At 55.3% G+C, this 27,486-nt stretch overlaps 1 protein-coding gene across 4 annotated transcripts; it reads right to left on the minus strand.

Moving 5' to 3' along the window:
• Positions 1–1,880: 1,880 nt before the first annotated feature.
• MPP2 (MAGUK p55 scaffold protein 2) lies at positions 1,881–27,152 on the minus strand. Of its 4 annotated transcripts, none has more exons than XM_037491544.2 (13): positions 27,103–27,152; positions 24,459–24,522; positions 19,863–19,981; positions 9,267–9,419; positions 8,988–9,137; positions 8,388–8,615; positions 7,525–7,656; positions 7,310–7,415; positions 7,167–7,235; positions 6,756–6,917; positions 6,003–6,205; positions 5,508–5,636; positions 1,881–4,273 (listed from the first exon to the last, which is right to left on the minus strand). In XM_037491544.2, exons 2-13 carry the CDS (start codon positions 24,487–24,489, stop codon positions 4,097–4,099), a joined length of 1,659 nt encoding a protein of 552 aa, XP_037347441.1. In that variant the 5' UTR covers positions 24,490–24,522; positions 27,103–27,152; the 3' UTR covers positions 1,881–4,096. The 4 variants fall into 4 exon arrangements, with proteins under 4 accessions (XP_037347441.1, XP_037347442.1, XP_037347439.1 ...); XM_037491545.2 differs by lacking the exon at positions 27,103–27,152 and adding an exon at positions 26,790–26,843; XM_037491542.2 differs by lacking the exons at positions 24,459–24,522; positions 27,103–27,152 and adding an exon at positions 21,429–21,583.
• Positions 27,153–27,486: the final 334 nt, after the last annotated feature.

Here is a 27,486-nt window from a genome sequence, read left to right on the forward strand (position 1 = left end):
ACTGCATGAAGACTTTGCCCCATTAAGCATTTTTTCCAGCTGTGACATCTTTAGCAACCATGCTTCGCTAGTAACCACAGGCTTCTGGGCCAAGGGAAGAGGGATTTAAAAAGAAAACTGGTAGCAGAATTCCTTTTAGGAAGTCAACTTTATTTAGGAAGTCAACTATATTTAGGAAAACAGCCTGACGCTAATTTGGGGCTAAAAGGAGAATTTCCCACCCTAAGGGCATGGCCAAAATAGACACACAGCAGTTGGCAAACTTGGTTAAATGTCAGACTCACCTGGAGAAACTTGAAAACATATACCTTCCCAGGTGCCACCCCAGCCTGGCAGAGGGCGCAGATCCCCGGTTCCTCTCCCTGAGCACCAAGCTCCCAGAGCACCAAGCGAGACTACATTTCCCAGACTCCCTGGAGGAAACCCACAATCACGGCACCATTTCCTGCACTTTTTCTCTCTCATGACACCTGTGAAATCCACTCATTGAAGACCATGGTGTCACCTGATAAAGAGGCTGGATCCCTGGGTCACTGCTAGGGCTGCCACCCAAGCCCCACGAGATGATGTGGGGAAGAAATGAGTAATAGGGGCCTCCCTGGTGTGCAAGGGGTTAAGTCTCAGCACTATGAAGCTATCAGCAGCCACTGCAGCCCGAGTTCCATCCCCGGATAGGGAGCTACCCACATGGCACAGCAGACCTCTTGGGTCTTGCCTGCTGCTCCCCTCAGCAATGTTTTATCAGTGGATCCACCTGTTCTGTTCCCCACTCTGTCTCTGGTGAATCCTCTCAACTCCCCTGCACCTCTGGCCTACACCCCAGCTTTTGTATGCATAAATAAAATAAATCTTAAAAAAAAGAGAAAGAAATGATTAATAAAGAAAGGTGCCAGGCTGCTGGGATGTTCTCATTCAGCACTCAACCTTTTCAGAACTTCAGATTTCTTTGATCTGGAGTCAGGTCCAGACAATTGCATATTTTTATAATCCTGTAGGTGATTCCAAAGTGAAGCCAGGATTGAGATCTGCTGGATTAGAATAGAAATACAAGCACAGAGTTCCTAGTTTGCTAGTAGAAAAATACCAAGTTTCCAGGGGTGCCCCGCAGACAGGAAGAAACCTGTCCAGTAACAAAACAACCTGGTGGGAGGCAGGGAACCCCAAAGAGAAAAAGTTGACCTGGAAAACATTCTATGTGCTGGGAATTGTCAGGGACATTTCAGAATTGGGTGTTTAATATTCAATTCTAAATTCTCATCATAGCTATTAAGTGGCTCGTGTAAGCCTACAAATCACCAGTCAAGGTGGTTCCATGTTCATCCCTGTGGGAGAGGATGCTCTAAGGAAGGGGGCCAGTGCCACATTCGGTCATCATAGGGGGAAAGGAACAGTCAAAGGCCCCTCTGAGAGTCCTTAGTAGAGCAGCATTCCAGGTCCCCTGATGAACTCAAGGTGCAAACAAAGGCTGATCCCTTAACCCTGAAGGATTTGTCACACAAACACATGTAACCATGGTGACTTATGGTGGTCACTGCTACTGAGAACCTAGAAAGAGCACTGGCACTGGGAGAGGCCATGACACGTTTAGAGAGAAAGAATCTGAGGCCCAGAGAAATAGAGGCATCTGCTGGAGGCCACACAGCAAGTTTCCAGTGGAGCTGAGTCCATCAGCCGTGGAGTTGCTGAGTTCCCTGGCTCGTGTGAAGGCTCAGCAACTGGATACCAGCATTTACAAAGAGCATCTTCTGGGGATGGAGAGTGTGGAGGGACAGGACTGTGGGACATCACAGAGCACAAGGCACGTCACACCAACTTCCCCTCCAGAATGATCTGGAAGTTGCTCCCTACCCTCACCCTCATTACCCTCACCCTCTCCCAAAGTCATGCAAACCGAGCCCAGCCAAAGACAAACAACCCAGAAGCCTTTGCTTTCACATTTAATCAAAGGAAAAGAAAGAAAACTGGTTGGAGAGAAAGCTCAGGAATTGGATGGTTGAGGGAGGGGAGAAGGGAAGGCAACAGGGCTGGGGCTGTGAGGACAGTGGGGGAAAGAGTCCTCATTATCCTGAGATCCCTCAAATACAAGCATCCACAATGAGAGGAGAATAGAGAACTGAGTGGGTGAACCCAGCCCCAAGGTCCTGGGACTCGGGCAGGGGAGAGGGCACAACTCAGGCGGGCAGAGGGCATGGAAAGGAGAGAATGGCCCTGCCTTACCCCAGTCACCCTCAGGAGAGGTCAAGGTGCAGGTCCAAGCCTCTACTTCCAAGTTCCCCGGTGACGTGGAGACTAGCAAAGGCCCCTGTGGTCATGGCCTAGAGAACACCCCCATCTTCCTCCTGTTCCAAGTCCCCTTAGGCTGAGGGTGAGGGTGAGGTAGGGGAGCACTGAATTGAGTATTAAAAAGAACAGCAACTAAAAGGAGAAGAGGATTAAAAAGATGGATGCATAGTGGATGCAGAGCTATGCAAATGAGATGGGAGGAGGTTCGGCCTTTACATCTTATTTGCATATTCTATGCAAATGTAAATGAGATCCTAATAGAATAAATATATTTCTAACTTTGTAATAAATATTCTGTTTCTTCTCCCTCCCCTTCCCTAGGAAATGGGCACACAGTGGTTCAAGGGCCAGCATGGCTGACACTGCAGCAAGGACTGATGGGACACTCAGGGGGACTGGGAAGCACAGGGGTTGGGGGTGAGGGCACTGGGGTGTCCCCTGCAAGGACAGGCTAACCCCAGAAAGGATCACAGAGAAGGACGAGGGGGAGATGCCTGGGGAAGTCTAGGACAGTATTCTTTTCTGGAAGGGGATTCTCCTATTTTACACAATTGCCCTCCCCAAGGACTGGAGGGTGGCATTTAGGGCAGGGGAACGACAGGAAAGTTGGAGGAAAACATCTGGGGAGGGCCAAGGCTCTAGAATCTAGGGTAAGAGTTTTCTAAGAAATGGGGGCTCAGAGGGAACCCCAAAAAGGGCCCTAAAGAGTGACCTCCAAAACAATCCTTTGCCTCCCCCCACCAAAAACCAAACCCAACACCAGAGGCAGAAACATGGGCCTGATGCTGCAAGATGGAGCCACAAGCTATGCAGACTGTGATGCGGGTGGCGCCCCCTGGAGATGTGCAACAAGGGGTCCACTAGACTGCAAGCATCTTCTCCAGCCTGGGTTCCAAAACCCGGAGCTCACAAGGTCCCTTCTACACCCTTCCCTGGACCCCAGCTGGCCCTGATGTGAGTGGGTCACCTGGGCCTGGTCTGAGAGAAAACCAAATGGCCAAGGGCCACAGACAGGGAGCCCAGACATATCCCCAGTGGAGCTCGTCGTCAGTAGCAGCAGGCTCCCCATTGCAGGGCTTACCTTCAACCACCCTGACCAGCTGAGCCCGCTGACCCTGCCAGCCTGGCCCCAGGGGAGCAAAGCTGACCTCTCAGGGCACATCGGAAAGTCTGTGGGGAGACTTCGGCAGTGAGAAGCTGTGGAGGAGGGAGGGACAAGGCAGCGTCCACCCGTGGGACCCAGCTCCGCTCCGAGGAACTGAGGGCTGCGCTGCTCCTGGACCGTGCCCACGGGCTCAGCCTTGCCTCCTCTGGGATGGCATGAGGCTGGCGTGACATCCTATGCACCACCCCCCACCGCCGCAGGGAAACAGCCTAAAGCCTGCTCCTGGGCAGGGATGGGAGGGGAGCCCAAGAGTGGGGTGGGAGTGGCCAGTCCAGAGGAGAAAGGCGACTGGAGAATGTGGTGGGGGCAGTGTGCCCACTAACCACACGGCCTCGGCAGCTTTTTCCTTCTCTGGATTGAGCTTTATGGAGGTGACTCTGACACTCTCCTGGGCACAGCTTAGCTCTCAGAGAGGGACATCTAGTGGCCAATGGGCATCAGGAGTGGGCAGCACCTGGGCACAGAGGTACCCCATGAACGCCCACGCCCCTGGCAGTGCACGCCTCTGCACTGAACCAGACTTAGGGCCCGCGAGGCGCCATTATTCAGGGAGAGCCAGGGGTAGGAGCTCAGGATGGTGGCTGGGGGTCACGGTGGGGGGATAGATCCAGGGTTCTGGGTCACAGCCTAGAAGGGACAAGGTCCGGCTCAATACACCCAGCTGACGGGCACCCACTGGGGCTCCGTCCGCAGCTTCTCCATGGCGGCCTGGAGCTCGCGAAAGGTTCTCTCCAGGTTGCTGTTTACCAGGCTGAGGTCAAAGTAGTGCTCGTAGCCCCGCTGGATGCGGCTGCTCTCCTCCACTGTCCGCCTCAGGTCTGCCTCCTGCTCGGAACAAGGGGACCTCCTGCCAGTCAGTGACCCCTGTCATCCCGGGCCTACATCCTGCCCCACCCAGGTCCTGCCCCCAGACTCCCTGGCTCGTGGGCAGGGGCCCCTGCTGTGGGCCCCCAGGCAAGCTCTCTTACAGCCACAGACAGGTGGATGAAAGGAAGGAAATCACTTGCAGTAAGTGCCATGCAAGGCAAGGAGCGCTTTGCAGTGCACACAAGCCACTACAGCTCCACAAAGCAGACTAGTTGGTCCTTGTTTGCAATAGAGATAACTGAGGTCACACAGTCAATCAATGAATAGGGTCTGCCTGACTCCAAAGGCAGTGCTCCCTGCAGTCTAAGGAGGCCCTCTTACCTGAGAGGTCCCTCCCATACCTGGTGCTAGGGCAACCTACAAGCGCCTGAGGGCAATGCTCAACCAGACCCAGTTGAAGCTGGCCCAGCAGTGGTGGGAAGGGAACCTCAAGGTTGACTTAAATAAGCCAAGCAAGGCAGCAGCTTAGGGCTGGCCAGCTGTGACCCAGCAGCTGCATCCAGCTGTGTCTGAGCCCTGGGGGACCTGCTGCAGCAGTGGGGGAGCCCTGCCCAGACAGCCTCTCCCAGACCTGAGCCCAGCTCAGACCTGCGGCAGGAGAGCTGTAGTACCAGAGCAGACCAGCAGAGGGACCCCGAGCGCAAGGTTCAGCAAACACTACGTCTCCTGGGAAAATGGGGGCGCCAAGGTACCTGGGAAAATGGGGGGCGCCCTGAAATCATACAACACCTGATTTGGAGTCTCTGCTCCCGGTGTTGTCGCCTCACTGATGCTAACTCGTCCTTATAGCCAGCCTCCCAGTCTCTGGCTTTCTCCCTCCCTTTAGCCTTCCCCCGGCAGTAAACAGCCCTGGGCCCACCTGGCCCATCTCTGCCCACAGGGCCGCCCGCTGGATCCCCTTGGTCAGCATCCTGTCCCTGCAGGGTGGACTGAGCAGTGGGCTGGGAGTCAGTAACTCCTGCGCCCTGAGCTAGCTGTGTCCCTGATTCAGTGACTTAGGGAAGCCCCACTTTCTGGCTCAGAAGGCTGTTTCCACACCACTTAAAGTAGAAATCAGAAGTCCTGCCTCACTGACACCTTGGGTGGGCACCTCTCCCCTTCTGTGGCACTATCTCCTCTTAATCAGCTCCAACCACCCCCCAAGACCAAAGGCGACCACCACACACTCCCCCTGCCCCGCAGAGCCCCTCACCGTGAGCTGCTTGGTGGACACCCCACTCTCCAGGGCAGCCCGGTTCATGGCCCGCAGAGTCTCAAAGTCGGGGGCCTCAATGAACACGACGTACGGGACGAACTCAGCTGTTCTCAGCACCTTCACTGCCTGCAGGAGAAGAGGGTCGGGAAGTACATCCCCACGGACACCCTGGGGCAGGAGGAAGGACAGCTGGGCGACTGTCCCTGGGAACGGATGAGAAGGGGTGCCTGGGTTTCTGGGACATGCCCCGGGAGGAGTGGTAGAGGAGCAGTGGCAGGTGAGTGGGGACGGGGTAAGGGGGGAGGTTGAGGGCAGGGGATTAAGGCAGCTGTCCAAGAGACTCCAGGCAGGCTGGGTCGCTTGGATTGATGAGTTTACATGGGGGTGCCTCTAAGGCCGGTGCCTGGAAACAGATGGGGCGTCTGGTGGGGGAGGAGAGCGAGTGCCCAGAGAGGAGGTGGGCAGACTGGGAGGGAGTGGGCCAGGCAGTACCTGGGGGTTGACATCCAGCACGCACACCTTGCCAGCAGCAACCACGCCCCGAATGGAGTCAATACGTGTGCCATACAGGTTGCCCTCGTATTCGCCGTGCTCCAGGTAGCGCCCGGCACGGATGTCAGCCTCCATCTCCGCACGAGACACAAAGCTGTACCCCTGGCCTTCCCGTTCTGAGTCTTTGGGCCTTCGAGATGTGTCTATGGGACAGAGAGCCAGATGAGCACAGGGTCACACCACCTGCCGCCACCGCTGCTTCCCACACACTGTGTCCTCACACCCTCACTACAAGCACAAAGACTTGAGACAGCCACACTGACAGACCTCAGAGACCGCCTGCTCTGTCCCAGGGCCCCCAGGTGGGGGCTGAGGCCCAGAGGGCAGTGGGCAGCTCAAAGACACACAGCAAGGCCCAGCTACCAGGGGGTAGCACCCAGATTCCTGCCTCCAGGAACCAGAAGCTTTCACCGCCTCGGTTGGTTCTGTCACCAAGAAGTCCTGTTTTCTCAAGGCCACAGGCGGCTCATCGCCCTGTGTCCAAAAGGCCCTGGCTGGACTTATCGCAAGTGAAACATGACAGAAGGAGAGGCAGGCAGGCTGGCGCAGCCCACCAGGCCACACGTTCCTGGGACAGCACCCCTGCCTTCCCCAGCCCGTCGCTCCCCCACACCTGCAGAGGGTGCATACTGCCACACTGGTCCCTGGGCCGCCCTGCCCCCAGCCCCACCCACAGCTCCAGCACCCACTCACAGGGCACTGTGGTGCCATAGCGATCCGGGTCCCACATGATGAGCTTGTTCTTCAGGCTGCGCCGGCCCACGCCCTGTGCCCCAATCAACACCAGGGTTTTCCGGCGGAAGGGGGGCATGCGGGCCACCTCCTCATAAATGAGCAGCTCGTGGCGGTCAAACTCTGGACACAGGGAGAGGGCACCGCTCACCAGGCTGCTCATCAGGCCGTGGGGGTGGGCTGGGCTCACCGGGGGCCAAGGACAAGAGGGCTGGGCCGGGGAGCAGGACAAACTGGGCAGGGCCAAGGGCCAAGACTGGCAGCAGCAGCAGCAGGACAGTGTGTTCACGGGTCGCTTGTGGGGAGCAAGGGGTCACGCCCTGCTGGAGGGGGGGAGGAGGGGAGAGGCAGCCGGGCACCTCCAGCACCCACCTGCATTCTTGGTGGTCAGATACATCATTCGCTTCTTTTTCTTTCCTGAAAGGCTGCCACAGAGGGTCCCTGGTCATAGGGAGACGGGGTCAGGCGAGGCCTGTTCAGAGGCCAGATTAGGGCCCGGGGCGGGGGGCTCGTACCTGAGGTAGGGGTCAGCTCCAGGTCGCGCTTCACAAAGGCTTTCCGCTTCTCCTCCAGCAGCTGGCTGGGGATGAGCCCGGCACTGCCCCCTTCCACATGGCAGGCCTGAGATGGATGCGGGCAAAGAGCTGCCTGAGTGAGAGGAAACCTCCCCGGCCCTCACCCCCACACACCATTCCTCACCCCACACGAGGCTGGGGCAGGCCCAGCTCACCTGCCACCAATTAGCGTCATCCTGGTTTACAATCTGGAGCAAGTCCCCGGCGTTGAAGCACAGACCCGCTTCCTTGCACGGGATGAGGCTGTCTCGGGCAGGGTCATAGTCAAAGTGGCATTTCACAAATACCTGAGCCAGGAAGAGCAAAGGGTCAAGGGAAAAGGTCGGGGGAGTCTGGAAGGCAGCGTGTCCTGGGGGCCCAGGGGAGGGTAGAGGGGCTAGAGTCCTGCTCTCTCTCCACAGGCACAGGCCCCAGCATAGCCCCTTGTCCACCAGAGGGGGACAAGGCATGATGCCCCCAGGCCTGCCTTGTCCACCTCCCTGGTGCCAGCCTCCCTTTGCATCTAGAACAAAAGGACTCAGGTAGGGATCAGGAATCTGCTCAGGCCTGAGGCCATGGCTCCCCCAACCTGGATCTCCTGGAAAGCGACATGATCCTGGCACCTAATGCCAGGCCCCTCCATCCACCCAGCCCCTTCCCTCGGAGAAAAGAGCTCTGTCTGATGGTCAGAGAGCCACAGGGGAGGTGGGCACAGCAGCCAGACCCCCACAATCTACCAACCAGAAGGCAGCTGTACACTCTACACCAGCACACCACAGGCACACTTATTTGTACGCTCAGCCCAGGTCTTGTGCCCTGTCCCTTGCACATGTGCGTGAGTGCCCAAGATGAGCATGAGCAGGTGCACCAGGCTGGAGGCTGGTACCTGGCTGGCTCTGCTGGTCCCATCCCCTATTTTGCTTTGATCACGTAGGTTGGGGAGAACAGGCTCCTGCCCGGATGCCTATAACCCTGCAGCCGGAGGCTCAGCCACCCTTGGGCCTTGTGCTGGGGGTGGGGGGCTTGGCGGAGGGCCCACCTGGCGGGGTAGGTGAGGTTCCTGGTAACTGGGCAGGATCTTGAGTATGACGCTGCCACTGGCACTGCGCAGGAGCTCCTGCAGTGCGCGGGGGTCGCTGCCCACAGGCTGCCCGTTCACCTCTTTGATGATGTCACCCACGTGCAGCAGGCCTTGCTGCGCCACCATGCCCCCGTGCAGGATGCGCGCGATCACCAACTCCCCGCCTTCCACGCGGAACGTCACTCCCTGGGACAGAGAGCAGCCACAATAGGACCCCAACTGCTTCAAGTCAAATAGGCCTAAGCGCCCCCTCTATTCTGATCCCCACCATTCCACCCCCAGAGTCCTCCTCTGACACCCTCTGCCCAATTTCATCATTAACAGCAGCTCTGAGGAGGGGAGGTGGGAGAATGGAGGGTCCTGGCACACGCATAGATGCGGCTTATATCTGTACCCACACGGTCTGGGGCTCCTGGGGCTGCAGGCAGTGGGCTGCAGAGCCGACCCCGTGCACAGCGGATCCCATCGTGGCCTGCAGCCCTCTCCTGAACTGATGTGACCCCCGCGGGTTACCCTCAACCGCCCTCCAGACCCCACCTGACTCCAGCTGCCCCTCACCAGGTGCTCTCCAGCAGTCTTTCGGATGCCCACCATGCGCACCGCGTCGGGAGGCACAGGCTGGTTGCTGAACGTGGGGTCCAGGCCAGGGCTGGGGGGCGGCGTCTCATAGGTCTTCGAGGCCACAGAGTCATGCGTCTCCAGGAGGGACTGGGAGATGGTGGGAGGAAAAGGGACCTTAGCGCAAGGCCGCAGCCCTTTCCGACTGGCTCTAACTTCCTGCGGGCCCCTCCCCCAGCAGCCTGTCCAGTGGCCACCCCAGCCCCAGGCAGGACAGACCTGGAAGTGGGGCTCCTGGAGGATGCGGGCCAGCTCTGCGGCCGTGCTGCTCTGCTCGGCCAGCTGCGCCAGGTCCCGCAGGATCTCCTGCACCAGCTCCAGGTTGTTGTCCCGCACTGCCTCCAGCTTTGTCTCCTCCAGCCGCTCGTGGGCCTGGGGGTGGGGCGGAACAGGTGAGGCCTGGGGCTTCCCCAGATCCTAGGGGTACCAGTGACCCCGTCTGCCCCCACACATCTCCCCATCTCCAAATCCTGGCTTTCGAGCCCATGTGGCATTGCTCCTGGTACCAGCACACGGCCTCACTCAGACCTCATCACCCTCACATGTGCACACATCTTGCTTTCTCGCCTCCAGTGGTGACTCAGACCCCGTTTAGGGAAAGGACAATGCAAAGAACAAACCTTTGTTTCCATTTCCATCTCTGATCACATTTAAAGTCTCAAGTGTCCCCTACAAGCATCTGAGTTCAAGGACGGCTTCTTCCACCCACATCAGGGTCGGTGAGTCTCGGGCATTCTGCAGCCCAGGACACGGATGCCAGGAAGGTGGAATGACATGCCCAGGTCACCGGGATGGAGCTTGGGCCTCTGGGCCCTCAGTGCAACGCTGCCAGGGAGGGGGTGGGGTGGGGTGGGGTCAAGAAATCGGCACAGGGCACCAGCAGAGGGCGCTGCGCCAACTTGTTGCTCCACTGACTGGGGTCCAGGACAAAGTGCTTTTGAAAGGGAAAAGGAATCCTTCACAGGTGACCAGCCCCACAGGGGGAGGTATGCAAGGTGGGAGGGAAGAAAGGAGTCCCATCTCAGGGATACATGTCTGAAGACGTGACACAAGTCACTGACCCCAAAGTATATCAGCAGCTCCTACATCCACCAAACATGATATCCAAGCAGGAAGTTTAACACTGACACATAATATCAACATCAACAATAGCAACCTAGTAGACAATATTCCAATGTTCGCTCTTGCCCCTAAAATATCCTTTAAAGTTTTATTTTCCTGAGCCAGGATTTAATCAAGGACCATGTGTTGCATTTGGTTATCCCTTCTTTTCATTATCTTTTCATCCAGAACAGTCCCCAGGAACTTTTGGACTTTCAGGACATTTTTATTTTTTTATTTTTAAAGATTTATTTATTTATGCATACAAGAGCTGGGGTACAGGCCAGAGATGCAGGGGGGTGAGAGGATTCACCAGAGACAGAGTGGGGAACAGAACAGGCAGACGGACCGAAATACACTGCTGAGGGGAGCAGTGGGCGAGACAGGAGAGGTCTGCTGTGCCATGTGGGTTTCTCCCTGGCCTGCCAGGGCTCAAACTTCTCCTGCAGAGGCTGCAGATTGCTTCATAGTGCGATGCTTAACCCCTTGCGCCACCAGGGAGGCCCTTCAGGACATTTTTAAAGATTCCAGGCCAAGAGTTTGTAGAAAGCCCCACAACTGAACTCATCTGATAGCTCCCTGGTGAGTAGACTCGGGTTCATCATTTTGGCAAGAGCGCTAGAGAAGTGGTCTTGTGTCCTTCCCGAATGCTCCCCAACATCTTTCACGGAGGGATTTAGCACCATTTGCTTTGTGTGTTTGTTTCTTCAATAGACATTAGTCAATACTGAGATTTGTGATTAAAATCAAACTATATGATTTTCCTCATCTCCTCCCATTTTGTATCTGCAGCCCCCTTTTCCTTCAGTGAGAACTCATTTCCCCCAAACATTACTATATTAACTTATCTGTTCTGTCCTTCAATATGCAAAAAGGTTTCAGAATTGCTATACCACTGCTACTTCTGTCACAAACCAACCAGGTAAAAATTAAGATTTGGGGCCTCCCTGGTGGTGCAAGGGGTTAAGACGCAACCTATGAAGCAACCCGCAGCCACTGCGGCACGAGTTCCATCCCCGGCCAGGGAGCTACCCACATGGCACAGCAGACCTCTACTGACTCACCCGCTGCTCCCCTCAGCAGTGTATTTCATTAGGTCCTCCTGTTCTGTTCCCCACTCTGTCTCTGGGGAATCCTCTCACCCTCCGCATCTCTGGCCTGTACCCCAGTTCTTGTATGCATAAATAAATAAATCTTTAAAAATAATTAAGATCTGCATTTCTTTTTTTAAAAAAGATTTATTTATTTATGCATACAAGAACTGGGGTACAGGCCAGAAGTGTTGGGGGCGAGAGGATTCACCAGAGACAGAACAGGAAACAGAACAGGTGGAATGACTGAAATACACTGCTAAGGGGAGCAGCAGGCGAGTCAGGAGAGGTCAGCTGTGCCATGTGGGTTGCTTCCTGGCCAGGGATCGAACTCGTGCCGCATAGGTTGCATCTTAACCCCTTGCACCACCAGGGAGGCCATGCATTTCTTTTTGTCTTCAGAATAGTGCTGTCTATAAGAACTTAGAGCTTTAGTAAAAGTTTTCTAGTTGCGCATAATATGGGAGCCACCCATCACAGGTGACTTAAGAAATATAGCTCATAAGACTGAATCAAAGTGCTTGTTATTTTAAGTATTTTAAGTATTTAAATGAATAGCCACATGTGGCTACTAGTTACTGTATTAGATAACACAGTCCTAGCACATGTCCTGCTTAGAAACAAAAGTTACTTAGTCATTCCTTTACCTGTATGATTATGCTAACAATTTTGATACATGGAATAGATTCAGTTATCTGCACTTAATCTGCATTTTGCAGTCTTTTCAATTTAATCTTATTTTTTGAATATGAACAACATTCACATGGAGTCAGATGAATAATTTAAAAATAAGGGGGAGCTCGCCACATAACAAAATAGCAAATCAAACTAATTAAACAAGCAAACAAATCCTCAAGTATCAAAGAGTGTATCTAAGAAAGAAAGGGAAATAGTTACTTATTTTTTGTGAAAAGAAACAGAAAACCCAGAAACTAATGAAAATGATTAATTACATCTAGAGTGTGTGTGGATGAGGTTGGAAGTGAGATCCCTTATTTTTTAATTACTCATCTGACTCCATTGTGTGACTGGCATATCGTCATTTATTCAACCATTCATTTATTCAAATGAATAAATCATCATTTATTCACCATGGGTTTTGGATTGTTTCTAGTAGTTTCCTGTTGCAAATAAAGCTGCAGTGAATAAAGAACCTTGCCATAGCCCTGTATCTGCAGCATCTCCCAGGCCAGATCCCAGAGGTCTTGCTGGGTCAAGAGGTAAATATCTATTGGTTTTGTTGGATACTGACAAATTCCTTTCCATGGGGCCATGGCTGCTGTGCCCTCCCTCCAGCACTGGATGAAGACTTTTCTGAAGCCTTGCCACTGAGTGTGATCAAGCCTTTGACTGTCTGCCAATCACATGGATGAGAAAGGCTCCAGCAGGCGGCTTAACTTGCTTTGTGCTTATTATGAGTGAAGCGAGCATCTCTTTGTATGTTTCGGGCCATCTGTATATTTTCTTCTGTGCATTGTCGCCAAATTTTCCATCAGGTCTTCCTTTTTTTCCTCTTTTCCCATTTTTAAACATTTTCTATATGTTTGGAAGATTAGCCCTTTATCTGTGATACTACTTACAAATACTTTTCCCAGTTTGTTTTTTGATTCTGCTATGGTTCTTTTGTCAGTGCAAAAATAACATTTTAAATGTAGTTAAAATTATGAATTTTAGATGCAGCTGAAGATTGAGGCACAGTTTTTTGTTTTGAGTCTTTTCTCACACGCAGATCCTTGTTTTCTTCTCGTGTATATATGGTTTGTTGTTTCACACTTTGATCTCTGATTGCTTGGAGTTCGCTCTGATGTATGGTGTGAGGTATGGATCTCTTTGCTATCTTTCCAAATGCTCCCCAGGAGCCCAGGACCATACATTAAAAATCCATAAGAAAATGATTATCTCACTTCTATGGGAGATCATGGTATTGTTGTTTTTTTTTTTTAATTTTTTTTGTTTTTTATTTTTTATAGAGGCATGTTTTATTTATTTATTTGTTTGTTTGTTTGTTTGCTTGTTTATACATGCACTGGGTACAGTCAGAAGCGCGGGAGGGTGAGAGAATTCACCAGAGCCAGAGCGAGGAGCAGAGCAGGCAGAAGCGAAGTACACTGCTGAGGGGAGCAGCGGGCGGCAGGAGAGGTCTGCGCGCCATGTGGGACCCTCCTCTGGTGGCCGGGGAGCAGCCGGGGATCAAACCGGCGCCGCAGAGGCCGCAGGCAGCTTCACAACCCAGCGCTCAACCACTGCGCCACCGGGGAGGCCCTGTTTAAATAATTTTTAATTGTTATCTTTTAGATATACAGATAAAATTATGTCTGAGATTTGCTTCAAAATAATTCAAGAAAGGAGTGGAAACATGAGTGAAACAAGATTGTTTATGAATTGTTAAATATGGAAGTAGGGGCCTCCCTGGTGGCAAGGGGTTAAGTCTCAGCACTATGAAGCTATTGGCAGCCAAAGCCATCAGCAGCCACTACAGCTTGAGTTCGATCCCTGGCCAGGGAGCTGACCCACATGGCACAGCAGACCTCTCCTGTCTCACCCACTGCTGCCCTCAGCAGTGTGTTTCAGTAGATCTGACTGTTCTGTTCCCCACTCTGTCTCTGGTGAATCCTCTCACCCCTGACCCTCATACCTCTGGCCTATATCCCAGCTCTTTGTATGCATAAATAAATAAAATAAATCTTTAAAAAATATATTGAAGTGGAACTATATATATTATATATATGTATATATATTATATATGGGGACTTTTTTTTTACTTAATGTTACTAAGTGAAAATTTATTTCCCTTACTATTTTTCACTCACTATTACTTTGCTAAGATTTATTGTTATTAAGTGAAAACATTTCATTTATTATGATGTTTCTATGATTCATTTTCTCCTTTTCCCACACAATGTTAGTTCATTTTAGCCCCTTATTAAGGTACACTGTGTGAATACGCGTTTTATTCCTCCCCTCTCTCCCTGCAAAGCCCTGAGTGGTTCTGTTTTTGTCATGGTGAACAGTGTGGTTATGAACATTCAAAGCAGTGTCCCGGGGGGCCATCTGTGAGAAGCTCCCCCAGGAGCAGACCTGCTGGGCTTTGGGGTAAATGCATGCTTGATGATGAAACAGCACCCCTGAAAAACATCACCCCATTCAAGTGTGACAACGACCCTACAAGATCAGAAAACTCAAGGCTGTTCCCCAATAAATATGTGAGGGCAGAACAGGTAAAATGAAATCCCTCTTAAATTCATTCTTAACGAATGAATGACGTAGCTTGTCAACATACACCAGGGTCAAAGTTTCTGACTCTCTGAGCTCCCCCACAGCAGTGGGGTCAATATCTGTGCACTTGTTCTTAGAAAACATTCTTGGGAGTTTACACATGCAGTCTGGGAGGCACCGGGTCCCGCAAGCAGGAGAGTGAGTGGTTCTGAATTTCCATGGTGACCATGTGTTTCATGCTCTAAAGCTCATCCCCAGCAGAGCAGGGCTCTGGGTGATTACAGACGAGACTCTTGGCTAGGTTCACGGTCACAGCTAGTTACTGGTAGAGCCGCATGCCACCCAGACCTTCCAGCGCCAATTCATGGCCACGAGGAGACAGCAAACACCACGCAGACATTTCCTGGAAAACCTTTGCCTCCGCCCACTCACCAGCCTCTGAACCTGCCAGAAGACAGGGAAATAAATAGCTCTGAAGCCGAATGGGAGCAGTGTGCGGGACCGGGACAAAAGCACTCTGCACTCTTGACCAGATTGCTTTCATTGATGCCACATTAGCAAATGAGATGCAAGGAGAGGCCTGGACAATGCTCCAGGTTTAGCAGCTGTCCTCCCTTTCTGAGACAACCATGAGGAGAGACCTCGGCCGCCCTCCCAGAGGAGAAGAGTCCTCAGCATCCTATATGGTAGCGTTTCCCCAGCGGAGACCCAGACATGGGAGCAAGGCCATCCTACACCTGCCCCAACCGAGCAGAGCCCAGGCCAGCGAAACCATCCAACCAACTCACCGAATCATGAGAAACAAGCCACAGTTGCTCAAGTCACTAAATGATGGGATGCTTAATTATGCAGCAAAAGATGACTGTGCCCTTGCCCCCACCTCCGCAGCCTCTGCTTATCATGTCCCCTGGTCAGTCTCTGTCACCGGGACCTTCCTGGACCCTCATTCTTCTAGGGTTCTGTCTTGCTTTGCCAGATCACTCATGCCAGCCCCACTACAGGAGAGGAGTCTCCCCTGTCGGCTCCAGTCCACTGGCCAAGACCACATCAAAGCAACTAACTCTGTCATTTAAAAGCATGTCCACATCCATGACCTCCCTCCAGCCCCACCACGACTCTGAAAGACAGGCATCATTGTCCTTACTTCTCAGGAAAGAGGGGCCTTAGCTCAGAGAGGCTGTCAGACATACTGAAGTCACACAGCCAACCGGCGAATCTTCTGACTCCAGACTATTCTCTCTTCCCCTCAGGTGGACTCGTTCACAGGCCTGAATTGCAAAGTATCACCTGCGGCGGATTCCTCACGGTAGCCTGGCCTGTTGTCACAACACCTGCTGCTGGATTCATGTCAGCCCTCCCAGATGCCACCTACCTGTCACGGCTGCCACCTGCCAACGACAGCCAGCCCCCTGGATTTAGGATCGGTTGCCAGATTTGACTTCCCTCCAGAGCCTTTAATCCTCTGGGTTTGTTCCCTTGGGTCCTGCTCCTCCCTTACCTCCCTGATCTACCCAGCCCAGTTTCTCCCCCAGGACCGAGAATCAAACACACTCTGTAAGGATAAGGGAAGGAGCTTATCAGGGACCATATGCCGTTTCAACTCCACTCTGTTCCTGGAAGGGTGGGAGGAAGAAGAAACAAAGGAAGGATGGAAGACAGGGAAGGAGGGAGGAGTTTCTGCAGTTGGATCTTGGATCAAAATACTCTGTCCACTAGGTTAGACATTATATATGTGATCATTTAAATTGGTGAGAAGGAGCTCTCCTGCCCGCCCATGGCTACGCAAGTGCCTCTCTTTTTTTTTTTCTCTTCTTTCTGATAAACCTGCCCTTTTAAAATGTAAATAAAATAAAATAAAATAAAATAAAATTGATGAGTAGGAGTAAGAAGTAGGTTCCACTGTCCACAGTGCAGCACATGGGGAAGCCAAGACTCAAGAGTGGTGGAGGCAGTTAGTGTGGTCACACCGCAGTGCAGCTGGGGTTTTGCTGAGCTCAGACAGGCCCTTGTGGACGTTCACTTCCTGTTGCACAATGAGGTGGACAGAGGTCGCTGGGTGCCCTCGTCCATGGCTTCTCATGTTACAGTCAAAGAACTGTTGACACCATTTTCTATTGTATTGTGTGCATCTGGAACCGCACTAGGAATTTCTCAGGAAGCAGTTCTGACCAGCTTATCCCCAAGAACATTTCTGGAGAAGGGAGTTTACTCAGTCTGATGTGGTGCATTGGTAACTCTCAGCTGGGCTCCTAGGTGGAGGAGGGTCCCCAGGACATGGACACGCAGGGCTCAGTGGGGAGAATCAGGTTCCATCAGAAGAAGCAACAATATGCCAGTTCACTGCCCCTGCATGGTGCCTGGTACTTGGCGAGCGCACAGTAGATACTTGTTGACTGAGAAGGCAGATGACTGAATGACTGAGTGACGGACAGAGCCAGTCGGTCAGCCAGCCCATTCCTCACGAGCTGCCAAGAGGACTGGACCCAGCCCCAGAGGGGGATGTCAATTAGGGGATCACACTTTGGAAGGGGGTGGGCTAGAGAGCCTTCTAAGCCTGAGGTTCTGCCTCCTCAAGAGCCCCTCATTACTTCACTGTCTGTCTATGTGGGAGCAACAGCTCATGTGCCCAGGGCTCATGTGGTCTCATAAACCCAACTCAAAATCAGCTTTGGAAGGTCACAGATGTTGAGGTTCAAAAGGCACATATTCAGGGCCTCCCTGGTGGCGCAAGGAGTTAAGCACAGCACTATGAAGTTATCCTCAGCCACTGCAGCATGAGTTCGATCTCAGGCCAGGGAGCTACCCACATGGTGAGGCAGATCGCTCCTGTCTCACCCACTGCTCCCCTCAGCAGTGTATTTCAGTCAGTCTGCCTGTTCTGCTCCCCACTCTGTCTTTGGTGAATCCTCTCACCCCTGCACCTCTGGCCTGTACCCCAGCTCTTGTATGCATAAATAAATAAATCTGAATGGAAACCAACTAGCTCTCCTCACGCACTGGACACCACAGTTAATGAATCTACCCGTATCTACAACTAGACTTAGGTCAATAACTCTACTACTTACATGAACAAGACACCGCAAAATCCCAAGTGTTTCGTAAAACTAAAAAACACATAACAGGGACATATTACCTGCATCTGAATGCAAATGGAGGCAAGATATGCAAGCACTCAGAGGCACAATACGTTCAACCCAAAGTCAGTGGTGCGGTGTGGGGAGGGAAAGCAGGGGAGAGGCATCAGCTCGACTATATTTTTTTAATTCTTAAAAAGAGAGAGCTCATGCTGAAGCAAACTGGGTGGCACTCACACCCCGGGGGTGGGTTGGCAGAAGTCTTGTTATTTCTCACACTCTTGTACTCTTCTACTCAACACACATCCAGCGAGCTCCGCCTGCAAGCCAGACGCTGTGCAAGGCTCCGGGGACGCAGGAGGGACGCAGACACCCGTGTTCCCGTGGGGCTCACAGGGATAATTCCTTTTACTTTCAGTACATGGATGTAACCCCCGGCCACTGAATGGAAACCAACTAGCCTTTCTCCAGTCGCCTCCAAACCTGCTTTGCTCTTACTTCCACAGAACCTCCTGCTTCTGGAAGGCCTTTCATGTCCCATCCTTAACAACCAGTTTCCACCAGTCAGTCAACGATAAGGTGACCACGCCATGTCCCAGGAGGCATCTCTGTCCCTCCGGTGAGGCCCGGTTCCTCGCCAGACCCCGCGCCAGGGCTGTCCTGTGGTGAAGCCCCCATCCCCACCCGTGGAAAGCCACCACCTGGCTGCACCACCTGCTCACCCCAACAGTCACTGTCATTGTCACCCCCACCACCATCGGTCACCACCCATCACTTGCTGAAGACTGGGGCTGCCCCAGGCTTCGGCCCACCCCAAGCCTGCTGTCACCCTGGATTCCGATGCCATCCAGCCCAGCCTCCCACTGGCGCCTTCGATTGTCCCTGACCTCCTCTCCCTGCAGCCACACCCTCAACTGTCCCCTCACCCCTCAGAACTGTCTCCCCTACAAGTCTCCCCTTCCCACCTTCTTCTCCCCCAGCACACCCTCTCTCTGGGATACTGAGACCTCACAGAGCCCCTGCCTCCAGCAGTATCCCAAGGGTGATGCTCGGAGGCACTCGCCAACCCCTTGACGCTGTCCCAGGTCTCAGCCTCCCTAGGCCTTGCCCAGTGCAAGTCTTGGACCAAAGTCAACTCTTTATTTTTCTGCGTCTAAAGACTAAGCCATCCCTACCCAAGAAGTTGGATCCTGCTCTCCCTTCCCCTTCAGTCACTACTGGAGCCTGCACTGGCGAATGCCCCCTCCCCCACCTGCATTCCCACCGCGGTTCTCAGGCAACTCCCAGGCCCTTCTCCACAGAGCACTTCCCCACGCTCCCCTCCTCTGCAGAGGAAGCTCCCCAAAGGCAGTTGAAGGCAGTGCCTCCTCGCACTTCCCCGCCTCACATTTCCAAGTGTGGAATCTGGGTCCTTGAAGCCCCCAGCCCACCTTTCATGCCCAAACACCAAGGGCTGCCAATTTACTCCAAAATACTTCCTTCATCCTTCCTTCCTTCAAGTGCTGTCAGAAGTTTCTCAGGGTCAGCCCTGACTACGCTCTCCAGCCAGCCCCCTCTCCTCCCACCCCCTATGACCAGAGGGGTAATCCTAGGACACCCTGCTTAAAGCCTTGGGGCTCACAGAATGATGCCTCCCCCCCTCCCCCCAGGGGACACAGCCCCAGTGCCCAGACGGACCTGCCAACAGCTCACACCCAGTCTCACGCCTGAAGCTCCAGCCTCACACTCACAGTCCTCCACGTACCCCTGGCTCTTTCTCGCCTCTGTTCCTGCAGAGCTCTTCCCCTGGCCCAGAATGCCCTCCCCCTTCTCCCCATTCCTCAAGGCTCGGCTCTAGAGGCCCCTGCTCCAGAAGCCCTCCCTGGCCACCCAGGGCCCGGTCTGGCGCCTGTCCATGATGCTCCCGAGTAGCCAAGAGCGTCAGCCTCTGTCACTGCAACTTTCTCCCTCAGTGAGTGTTGCCCCCACCTGATGCATGAGAGGGGACCTTAAAAGATGTCTGCACAAAATGCCCAAAGGCAGATGGACAGGAAGGAGATTCCAAAGAGCAGGTGTGCTCACCCCCCACCTCTGAAACCCTCCACAATCCCGCAGTCACCAAAGATCCATCCACAAGGCTCAGGCACATGCTCACCTGCCAGGTGTGGGACAGCCTGACCTGCAGGGATTCATTGGGATTCATCACTTGGGCATAGGTGTTCATGCACACTCCCTCCCTCCCCCCCCCGCCCCCCCCGCCCCCCTGTCTCCTGGGCCATGTACCCCACTCCCAGGGTCCCCAGCAACCACCCCAGACACAGTGCTCTTGTGCCCACCTCCCTGGAGCACTGTACCTTGGCCAGGGATCTTACTATGGGACTTTCCATAATGCCTCGAAGGAAGATCAGGTCTAGTTCCGCTGCCCCCGTGGCATTGGGGAGGGACCCCAAGTTGTCCAGGACTTGCTGCATGGCTGGGGGAAGGAGCAGATCGTGAGACATACAGGTACCAGCTGGCACAGGAGACCAAAACACACCATGGCAACCCTTCCCCTCCTACCCCATGTCCTATACACTTCAGCCCCTCCCCAGCATACTCTCCTCCCTGCCCAGCATGGGCACTCCAGACCCCTGGATGCCTGGGGCAGGGGCCTTAGGGAGGGTACAGTTTCTTGGCCTGTTCCTTCCTCCCTAGGTAATGCCAGTTGAGCAGGTAGAGAAAAGGAAGCAAGTGCCAGGTTCCAAGTTCTGCCCTGAATCAGAGAGCCACGGGCTCCCCTCTCAATCTCCGCAGGGGCAAAAGCTCTAGGAGTCAACCTTGGTACCTGGCGGACTCAGGGAAGAGACAGCACTTGGAGCATGTCCCCAGTTGCACACCTAGAATCTAGCTGACGACCATGCAAGGACACCAGGAATGACAAAGCACCCAGTATAAGCTGCGCTGCTAATTCACCGTGATTTGCACAAGATGATGTCCTGCACTGGCCTCGGTCTTTCCCTCCTGTAAGATGGGTAGGCTGGGCTAGCTAGTGTCTACAGGCCCTTCAGCTCCAACAATGATCTATACAGTCATAGAGAAATTCGTATGGATCGTAGGAAGTCAAAGTCGAGTCCTGGAACATTGGCAGAAGCTGGAGAAATGCACTCTAGGATGGCTGTGGGTACCCAAGGTCAGAGGTCAGACCAAGTCATGCCAGGGATTAGCAAACCCTCAGGCCGTGGTAGGACAGCACCAAAGACATGGACACCTGGCAGCAGGCCTAGGCAGTGGTTGCTAAGCTCCTTCACCCACCAGCAGAGGTGGGAGCTCCTGGATGCAGCAGGTTCTGGGGGAAGAACGGGAGAAGCAGAGTGTGCCCAGCTGGGGGTAGAGATGGGCAGGGGGTATCATTACTCTGCCACCCTGCCACCCACACTGACATCTGCATAACAGCACCCAAGTCATGGAGGAGGGGGGTGGATACAATCCCTGGCACCTCTCCCCACTCTTGTCAGAACCCTCCCCTTCTCCAGAAGGAATGGGAATGGGGGGGGGGCACTGCAACTGGAGCTGGCATAGGGGCTCCAGGATTCCGAACTTCTTTCCCGGCCCCCTCCTCACTTTGCCCCGAAACAACATCAGAGGGACCCGCAAGCCCCCTCCTGCCCACCCCTGGGTTTCGCATTGCTCAGAGACCTGCCAGGTATAATATTAGGGGGCTCAGAAAGAGGACAGAGCAGGGACCACATTCTTCCAGGATACCCTGGATCAGCTCCCCAGCCTCCCGGCGGCCACCACGGGAGCACCGAGCCAGGAGAGCGGGGGCCCTCTGTGCAGGCCAGCGCCAGCCCAGGAGTCCACTACTAGGGGACCCTCTCCAGGTGTCCCAAACCCTGCAGGATCCGCTCTCCCCCCAGCCTCCCGCCTTGCCTTTCCCTTACCTTCCCTCCGGAGCTCAGCTTCCTCAGAGGACCCCAGGGATATACCCTCCAAGGAGGCCCCGCTGCCTGGGCTGCCCGCCATGGCTGTCCCCCGCCCTCAGCCAGGGGCTCCAGAGTAGCCTCCACGCCGCCGTCAGCCGCCTTCCCAGGCAGAGGGGGGCAGCGGGAAGGTGGGCCTCGGGGAGCGCCCTCGGCAGGGCCAGCCAATAGCGCGGCTCCGCTGCTCTGGCCACCTCGCTGATTGGCTAAGGCAGCAGACTGGTGGGGAGACGCTGGGAAAGATGGGGTATGGGTCTCGGGGGTGGCCAGATCCCCCACGTTTTAGTTCCAATGCGGGAGGGCAGGAGGACGCTGAGAGGGCTAGGGGGCGCGGGGGCTAAGCTTGCTGCCTCTTCAGTCCTGTGAGGATGCACAGACACCAGCCCCTCGGCCCATTGGAGGAGGCTGGGGTTGGAGGGACCGGCCCCATCTTGTTCCTGCCCTCTCTGCTGGAAGGCCCTTCCCTGAATCACCCAAGATCAAAGGAAGCCCCCAGAACTCTCGGGCTATAGCTCTACTGCATATTGGGGAAAATACCTCAAGCCCCCAAACCATCTCCTACTTGCCAGCCTCAGGGGTGACGGGGAGGGGAGGAGAGGAATGGGGGGTCTGGGGATCTGTGCCACCTGCGGGCCGGGAAGGATGCCTCAGACCCTTCTGACCCCACATCTCCCATTAGCTCTCCTTCTTGAGTAAGGAAGGGGGGTGCCCCTGGGCAAATAAGGCATCTTGGCATTGAGGAAAGGAAAGGGGGGCTCATTTCTGCTGCAGGACAAGGCAGAAAGGCCAGACTTGGCAGCATCCCCAGCCAGGTGCCTCCATTCTTGATTCCCTGAACCCAAGAGGCCACTACCAGGTGCTGCTGCTGCCACCAGACAGTCATTCTCAAAGGAGTGGCACCAAGTTGCCTCACACCCTTGGTTGCCATGGCAGCAGGTGGGGATTACACACTAGGACCTTAACCCAGGGGTGAGGGAGGGATTTAAAGGGACAGCTCCGCCTGGAGGCGGCCTGGCATCCTGGCCTTGATTCAGAGGAGGGAGTCAGGGAGAGGGGAAGCGAGGCCAGTCTGCCTGGAGACTCCAGGGTTCAGTTCTCTGAACACTGGGCCCAGGCTGCCACCTGCCTAACTCCCACCCCACCCCACCCGCCCATTTCCCTCCATCCACTGGGACAGTGACCACACTGGGGGTGCAGCATTGGTGTGAAGGTAGGGAGAAAGGCCTTGCTAGCTTCACTGTCACCCAGCCCAAGGCAGGGTTCTCCTGGGGAAGGGAGATGGTAGGGGGCGTGAACTGAACTCAGGGTGCAGCAGTCTCCATCAGATCAACTGGAAATGGGAGACCCACCAATGAGAATGGCAGAAGCTACCTTTAGAGCTTTGGGGCCAGGAGCAAATCTAGCCCTGGGGCAGCCACAGAGATCTGCCTGAGGGAAAGTCTAAACCTCCTGCCTTCCTTCTCATTTCAGCTCTTCAAGGAGAGGAAATAGAGGCTCTGAGCACTTAGCAGCTCACTCCTGTCCTTGTGGATCTAGGAAGGCTGGGGCAGCCCATGACATGACATTCACGGAAGCAGGGGGCCCAAGAGTCACCAGAGAAGCAGATCCCTCACCCATATCCCCAGCGCTCCTCTCCCTGCCCTGTCCCCCACCCCACCGTGTCCCATCAAGTCACCTGTGACAGAAGAGTCAGTTGCTGGGCCCTTTCCTCCCCCTGCACCCCTTCTATGGACTATTAGTGGGTTTACTACGCAGCCCCGATTGAGAGACCTTTAATCACAGGCTCAGGGATGGGTTTAATTAACCCCTAAGCAGCTTACAGTGGGGCCCAGGCAGGCTAGAGCAGGAGAGGAGCCCAGGGGGCCCCAGAGGTTGGACAAGAGCAGGAGGCACTGAACTCTCCAAGCTGCAGGAGCTGGGGGGCATTAGTACACCCCCACCCACACTGCATGGAGAAGAGGCCTTTCCAGGGTGTCACAGTTTGACTCTGGTCAATTCCCAGCAGCCTTCAGTCTACTGAGGGAAAACTCCAGTTTCTCAGAAAAGAGGGACAGGGGAGTCTAACCTACTGGGGAGACCTGGACATCTTGCAGAGGCGGTCTTAGGGTCTATAGTGAGGGGAGGGGCTGCCTGGGCCAAGAGGCATGCGAGCAGGGGGAGAAACCAGAGCAGCTTACAGCGGTTAGGGCCCTGGAGACCCTCTAGACCAGGAATGTCACTAGGTGGGTCCCTGAATGCACTTCAGGAAGTCCATGAACCCCTAGACTGGAATGCAGGTTTTGTACATAAAAGCATTTGTCTACGATGAGTCTGTCATACGATTCTCAAAGGGATCCAGGAGCAAGAAAAGTTGAGGACACTGCTCTTTCCCATCCCATACAGATGAGAAACTCAGGTCCTAAAAGACTCCACGTCAGCTCCAGCAACACAGGAGAGGCTTTCCCCTGCTATAGCCTGTGAGCTTCTTGACAGAGAGGAAATGCAGGCTCAGAGTTTAACCAGCTTGCTCCGGAGGCTCCCCAGCTGCAAGATGTCCAGATCTCCCCAGGGACAGGGAGTCTAAGCTTCCCTATCTTTAGTACAGGCTGGTCTTCTCCATCCATCCCTCTGGTGGGTACTGCGCTCAGTGAGCTTGTCAGCTCCAGGGCTGTGCTGCCAGACTACTGCCTCAGGCCATCGGCTTCTAGGAGTCAGGTCTCTCTCCAGCCTGTCCCAGGCCACAGCCCTCCAGCAGTGCTGTGGCTCATCCACCCCACCCCAGCCTGCAGCAGGGGAGCCGTGCCCTGTCTCCCCTGGGCACCTGCATGCTCCTCACAGGGACCCCTCGCCCAGAGCAGATGGCCCCAGAAACTGGAGGAAAGGCTAGCTGGGGCAGCAGTGGGGGGCTATGTGTTCTTCCAGGGAGCTGTGGCGTACCTGACTGCTTTACCCAGTCCCTGCCTGGCACCTCTGAACCACTGATACCAACTGACATCCTCACCCACTTCTTACCAGACTCAGAGTTGGTGGCGGCGACCGGCATGGTGAGGTCAGCAAAGGCACTGAAGTCCCTCTCCTGGAAAAGGGAGAGGGAAGGATGAGCAGCGCCAAGGCAAGGAAAGGGGAAGCAACAGGAAGCCCTCCCCCACCGCAGCAGCTGAAAAGCAGGGGGAGGGCTTGCCCAGAAAGTGGATGGGCCCACTGTTCCGGAGACAGATATCACGTACCCATTTCTCCAAGGAGTAGACAGGTGATCAGAGAGCTTAATTGATTTGCCCAAGGTCACAAAGCTAATAGCTATAATGAAAACCCAAGTTTAACGATTCCTAAAATTGTTTCTGCCTGCCCTCTGTCTTTTTCTCTTTTTTCTTTTTTTTTCTTTTTTTTTTTTCTTTTTTTTTTTTTTGAGAGGGGTAAGAGTCACAAATTTGAGTCAACAGCAGGATAAGTGGGTATTCCTGAGACGGGAAACTCCCTGAGGTCAAGAACCACATCCATCTCACTTGCCTCTTGATCCAAGGACTGGCACCGAGCAGGCCATCTACAAAACAATTGTCTCTCTGGTTTCCTCTGTTTCCCTCACCCCTCCTATTCCAGAGCAGGGACAGAGAGAGCAGAGGGTTCTGGGCAGAATCAGGCCTGGCTGAACCAGCTCCTGTTCCCATCCCAGGATCTCCTCCAGCTGCATTTGCCTTCCCCCACCATCCTCCAGGGATGATCAGGTCTAGCTCCTCAGCCCCTATGGCATGGAGGAGGGATCCAGAGGAGTGTGCAGAAAGATAGCCCTCCACCTTCTTCCCTTTGCCTTCCTGGGCCTGTGCTGCTACAGAAAACCCTAATTCCCAGTTGCCATGACAACAGGAGGCAGTGGCTCACAGCAGGGGTGGGGGAGTGGAGGGAAGCAGCTGGCAGTGCCCACTTTAGGACTGAATGCCTTCTGGGCCTTGAGGGTGGAGGAGCCACAACTTCACCTGCCCCACCAAAACAGGATTCTCCCCAGAGGGACCACTTCCTGGTTGGAATAAACCCTCTCCACTCCCATCCCCCTCTCTGTCCTAAGCTGGTCACCTGAGCTGCAATAGCAGAAATTACAAAGGTGAAGGAAAGTCTCCCTTTCCTCATGGATCTGTCCCTGAGGACATGGTAGGAAGGAGCTTTCAGAGATAGGACAACCTGTCGGGCCAGCACCCAGGCTGGGAAGAAGTGCCCAAGGTCCGTGTGCCAGCCAGTGCCCCTTGCGGTCCCTATTCCTAGAGAGCTGCAAGGAGGGATCCCTTCCTCCCCCATCCCGGGTCCTGAGGGCTAGGAACCTAGAACCTTCTCCTGGCTGGCGCTGCTCTCCTGACAGAGGAACTGGCAGCTAGAGGGGACTCCAAACATCCTCCTTCCCAAGTAAGTGGTGATGGGAAGGACCAGAGGATCTTGTCCCCAGAAGGCGAGCCCAGACAGCAAGGGTTTTCTCTCCGGGGAGTCGGTTCCCACGGCGTCAGCTAGCTCTGCCCCACCCCCACCCAAGCCTCCGAGAGGGCGGGTCCGGCTCTGCCCACAGGAGAACAGCAGTGCCAGGCAAGCCAGCCTGGCTCCAGGCCAAGGTCCCAGGCCCTGAGATCTGGGAACCCGCACCCCGGCTTCCAAAAGCGCTGGGCCCAGGTGCCCTCTTACGCCTACCTCGCCTACCAGGCGATCCCGTCAGCCAGAATGTGGGTAGGTGATGCGGGCCAGACCTGAACGGGGACGCTTTCCTCCACCTCCCACCCACTGCTCCATCCATGCACGTACAAAGAGATGCCGAGGAGAAAGGTCTGACAAAGGCGCTTTGAAGACCGGGAGGTCGTGGGGAGGAGTAGACGGAGAGGGCCAGAAGATGTGGGGTGCAGAGGCCCGGCGGATCCCGCACAAATAGACAATCGACCCGGCACGACCTCCCGAGCGCATCCCTAACCCGCTGGGCGCTAGGACCTGGGGGAGGGGCGCGGGGCCGGCACGGAGGCTCCCCACGCGCGCGCCCGCGGGGGCCCGGGCGGGGGATGAGGTCACGGCATGACTGACCACCCCCCACCGCATCCCCTGCACCGTCCTCGCTCTCCCCCCATTTAGTCGACCCAACTTTCGGACCCAGGCTCCTCGCTTTTGGCACCGACCCCCGCCCAGGTCTTCAGGCCCCAGCCCCGGCCCGGGACCCCGACGCGCGCCCCTGCAGCCTGGGGAGCGGCGCGCCCCCGGCCCAGGACGCCCTCCCGGGGAAAACGGAGGTGTCGGCCCGGCAGGGGGACGTCGTGCCACGGGGACCCCACAGCGTCATCTCGCGCCCCCCCCCCGGAAGCTCTGGAGTGCGGTCCTTACGTAATGCCCGGCTCCGAGGTCCCCCGAATGCGCGCAGCCCCGGGAGCAGCGCGGGTGCCGGGCCCGCAGCGCCCCCACCTCGCGCCTGACGTCACTTTGAGCCCGGGCCGCGGGGCCGGGGCCTACGTAATGGGCCGCGGGGTTTGGGTCCCTCACTAGGCGCATCCGAGAAAGAGGGGGGCGGGGCGGGGCGGGGGGTGGAGAGTGAGGGGGCCGCCTAAGGGGCCCGGGAGCTCAGACCCGGAGAATCGGGTCCCAAGTGCCGCGCCGGGACGAGGAGGGGACGGGCCTGGGCGGGGCGGGGGGCGCCTACCTGCGCTCGGGGAGCCCCCAGCTCCCGGCGGCTCCGGCGCAGCCCGGCGCTCCGCGGCGACCGCCTGTCAATCGCTATCCCGGCTCTTAAAGCGGCGAGGCCTCCTCTGCGCGAGGGGCGGGGACCCGGAGGGGAGGGGGGCTGGAGGATCGGGGCGCCACGGGGCAGCCCCGGGGGATCAGTCTGTCCCAGCAGCTAATGGGTGAGCGGAGAGAGGCGACAGCGGGGACCAGCTCACCCCACGACCTCCTGCTCGCTCCCCACTCGGAGAAGCTCGGACTGGGACCTGCACCCACAAGTGTCCCTCCCTGGTGCCCACCAGATCCCTTAAAAGGGCGATGGTGCAAAGCGTCCCGCCCCCTCCGCCCAGGTTGGTGGAGCACG

Source organism: Talpa occidentalis, unplaced genomic scaffold (assembly GCF_014898055.3).
Source record: "Talpa occidentalis isolate TD23 unplaced genomic scaffold, MPIMG_talOcc4v2.1 talOcc4.7, whole genome shotgun sequence".
Classification (NCBI taxonomy): Eukaryota; Metazoa; Chordata; class Mammalia; order Eulipotyphla; family Talpidae; genus Talpa; species Talpa occidentalis.

What these genes read in the sequence shown, in the direction of transcription:
- MPP2 (XM_037491542.2), bottom strand. Translation starts at nt 21,510, where the DNA reads ATGGCGGGCAGCCCAGGCAGCGGGGCCTCCTTGGAGGGTATATCCCTG. An exon ending in TAGTAAGATCCCTGGCCAAG is followed by an intron (nt 9,420 to 19,862) that starts GTACAGTGCTCC and finishes CCCCACCCCCAG; the next exon opens with GCCCACGAGCGGCTGGAGGA. An exon ending in TCTGACCACCAAGAATGCAG is followed by an intron (nt 6,918 to 7,166) that starts GTGGGTGCTGGA and finishes CCCTGTGTCCAG; the next exon opens with AGTTTGACCGCCACGAGCTG.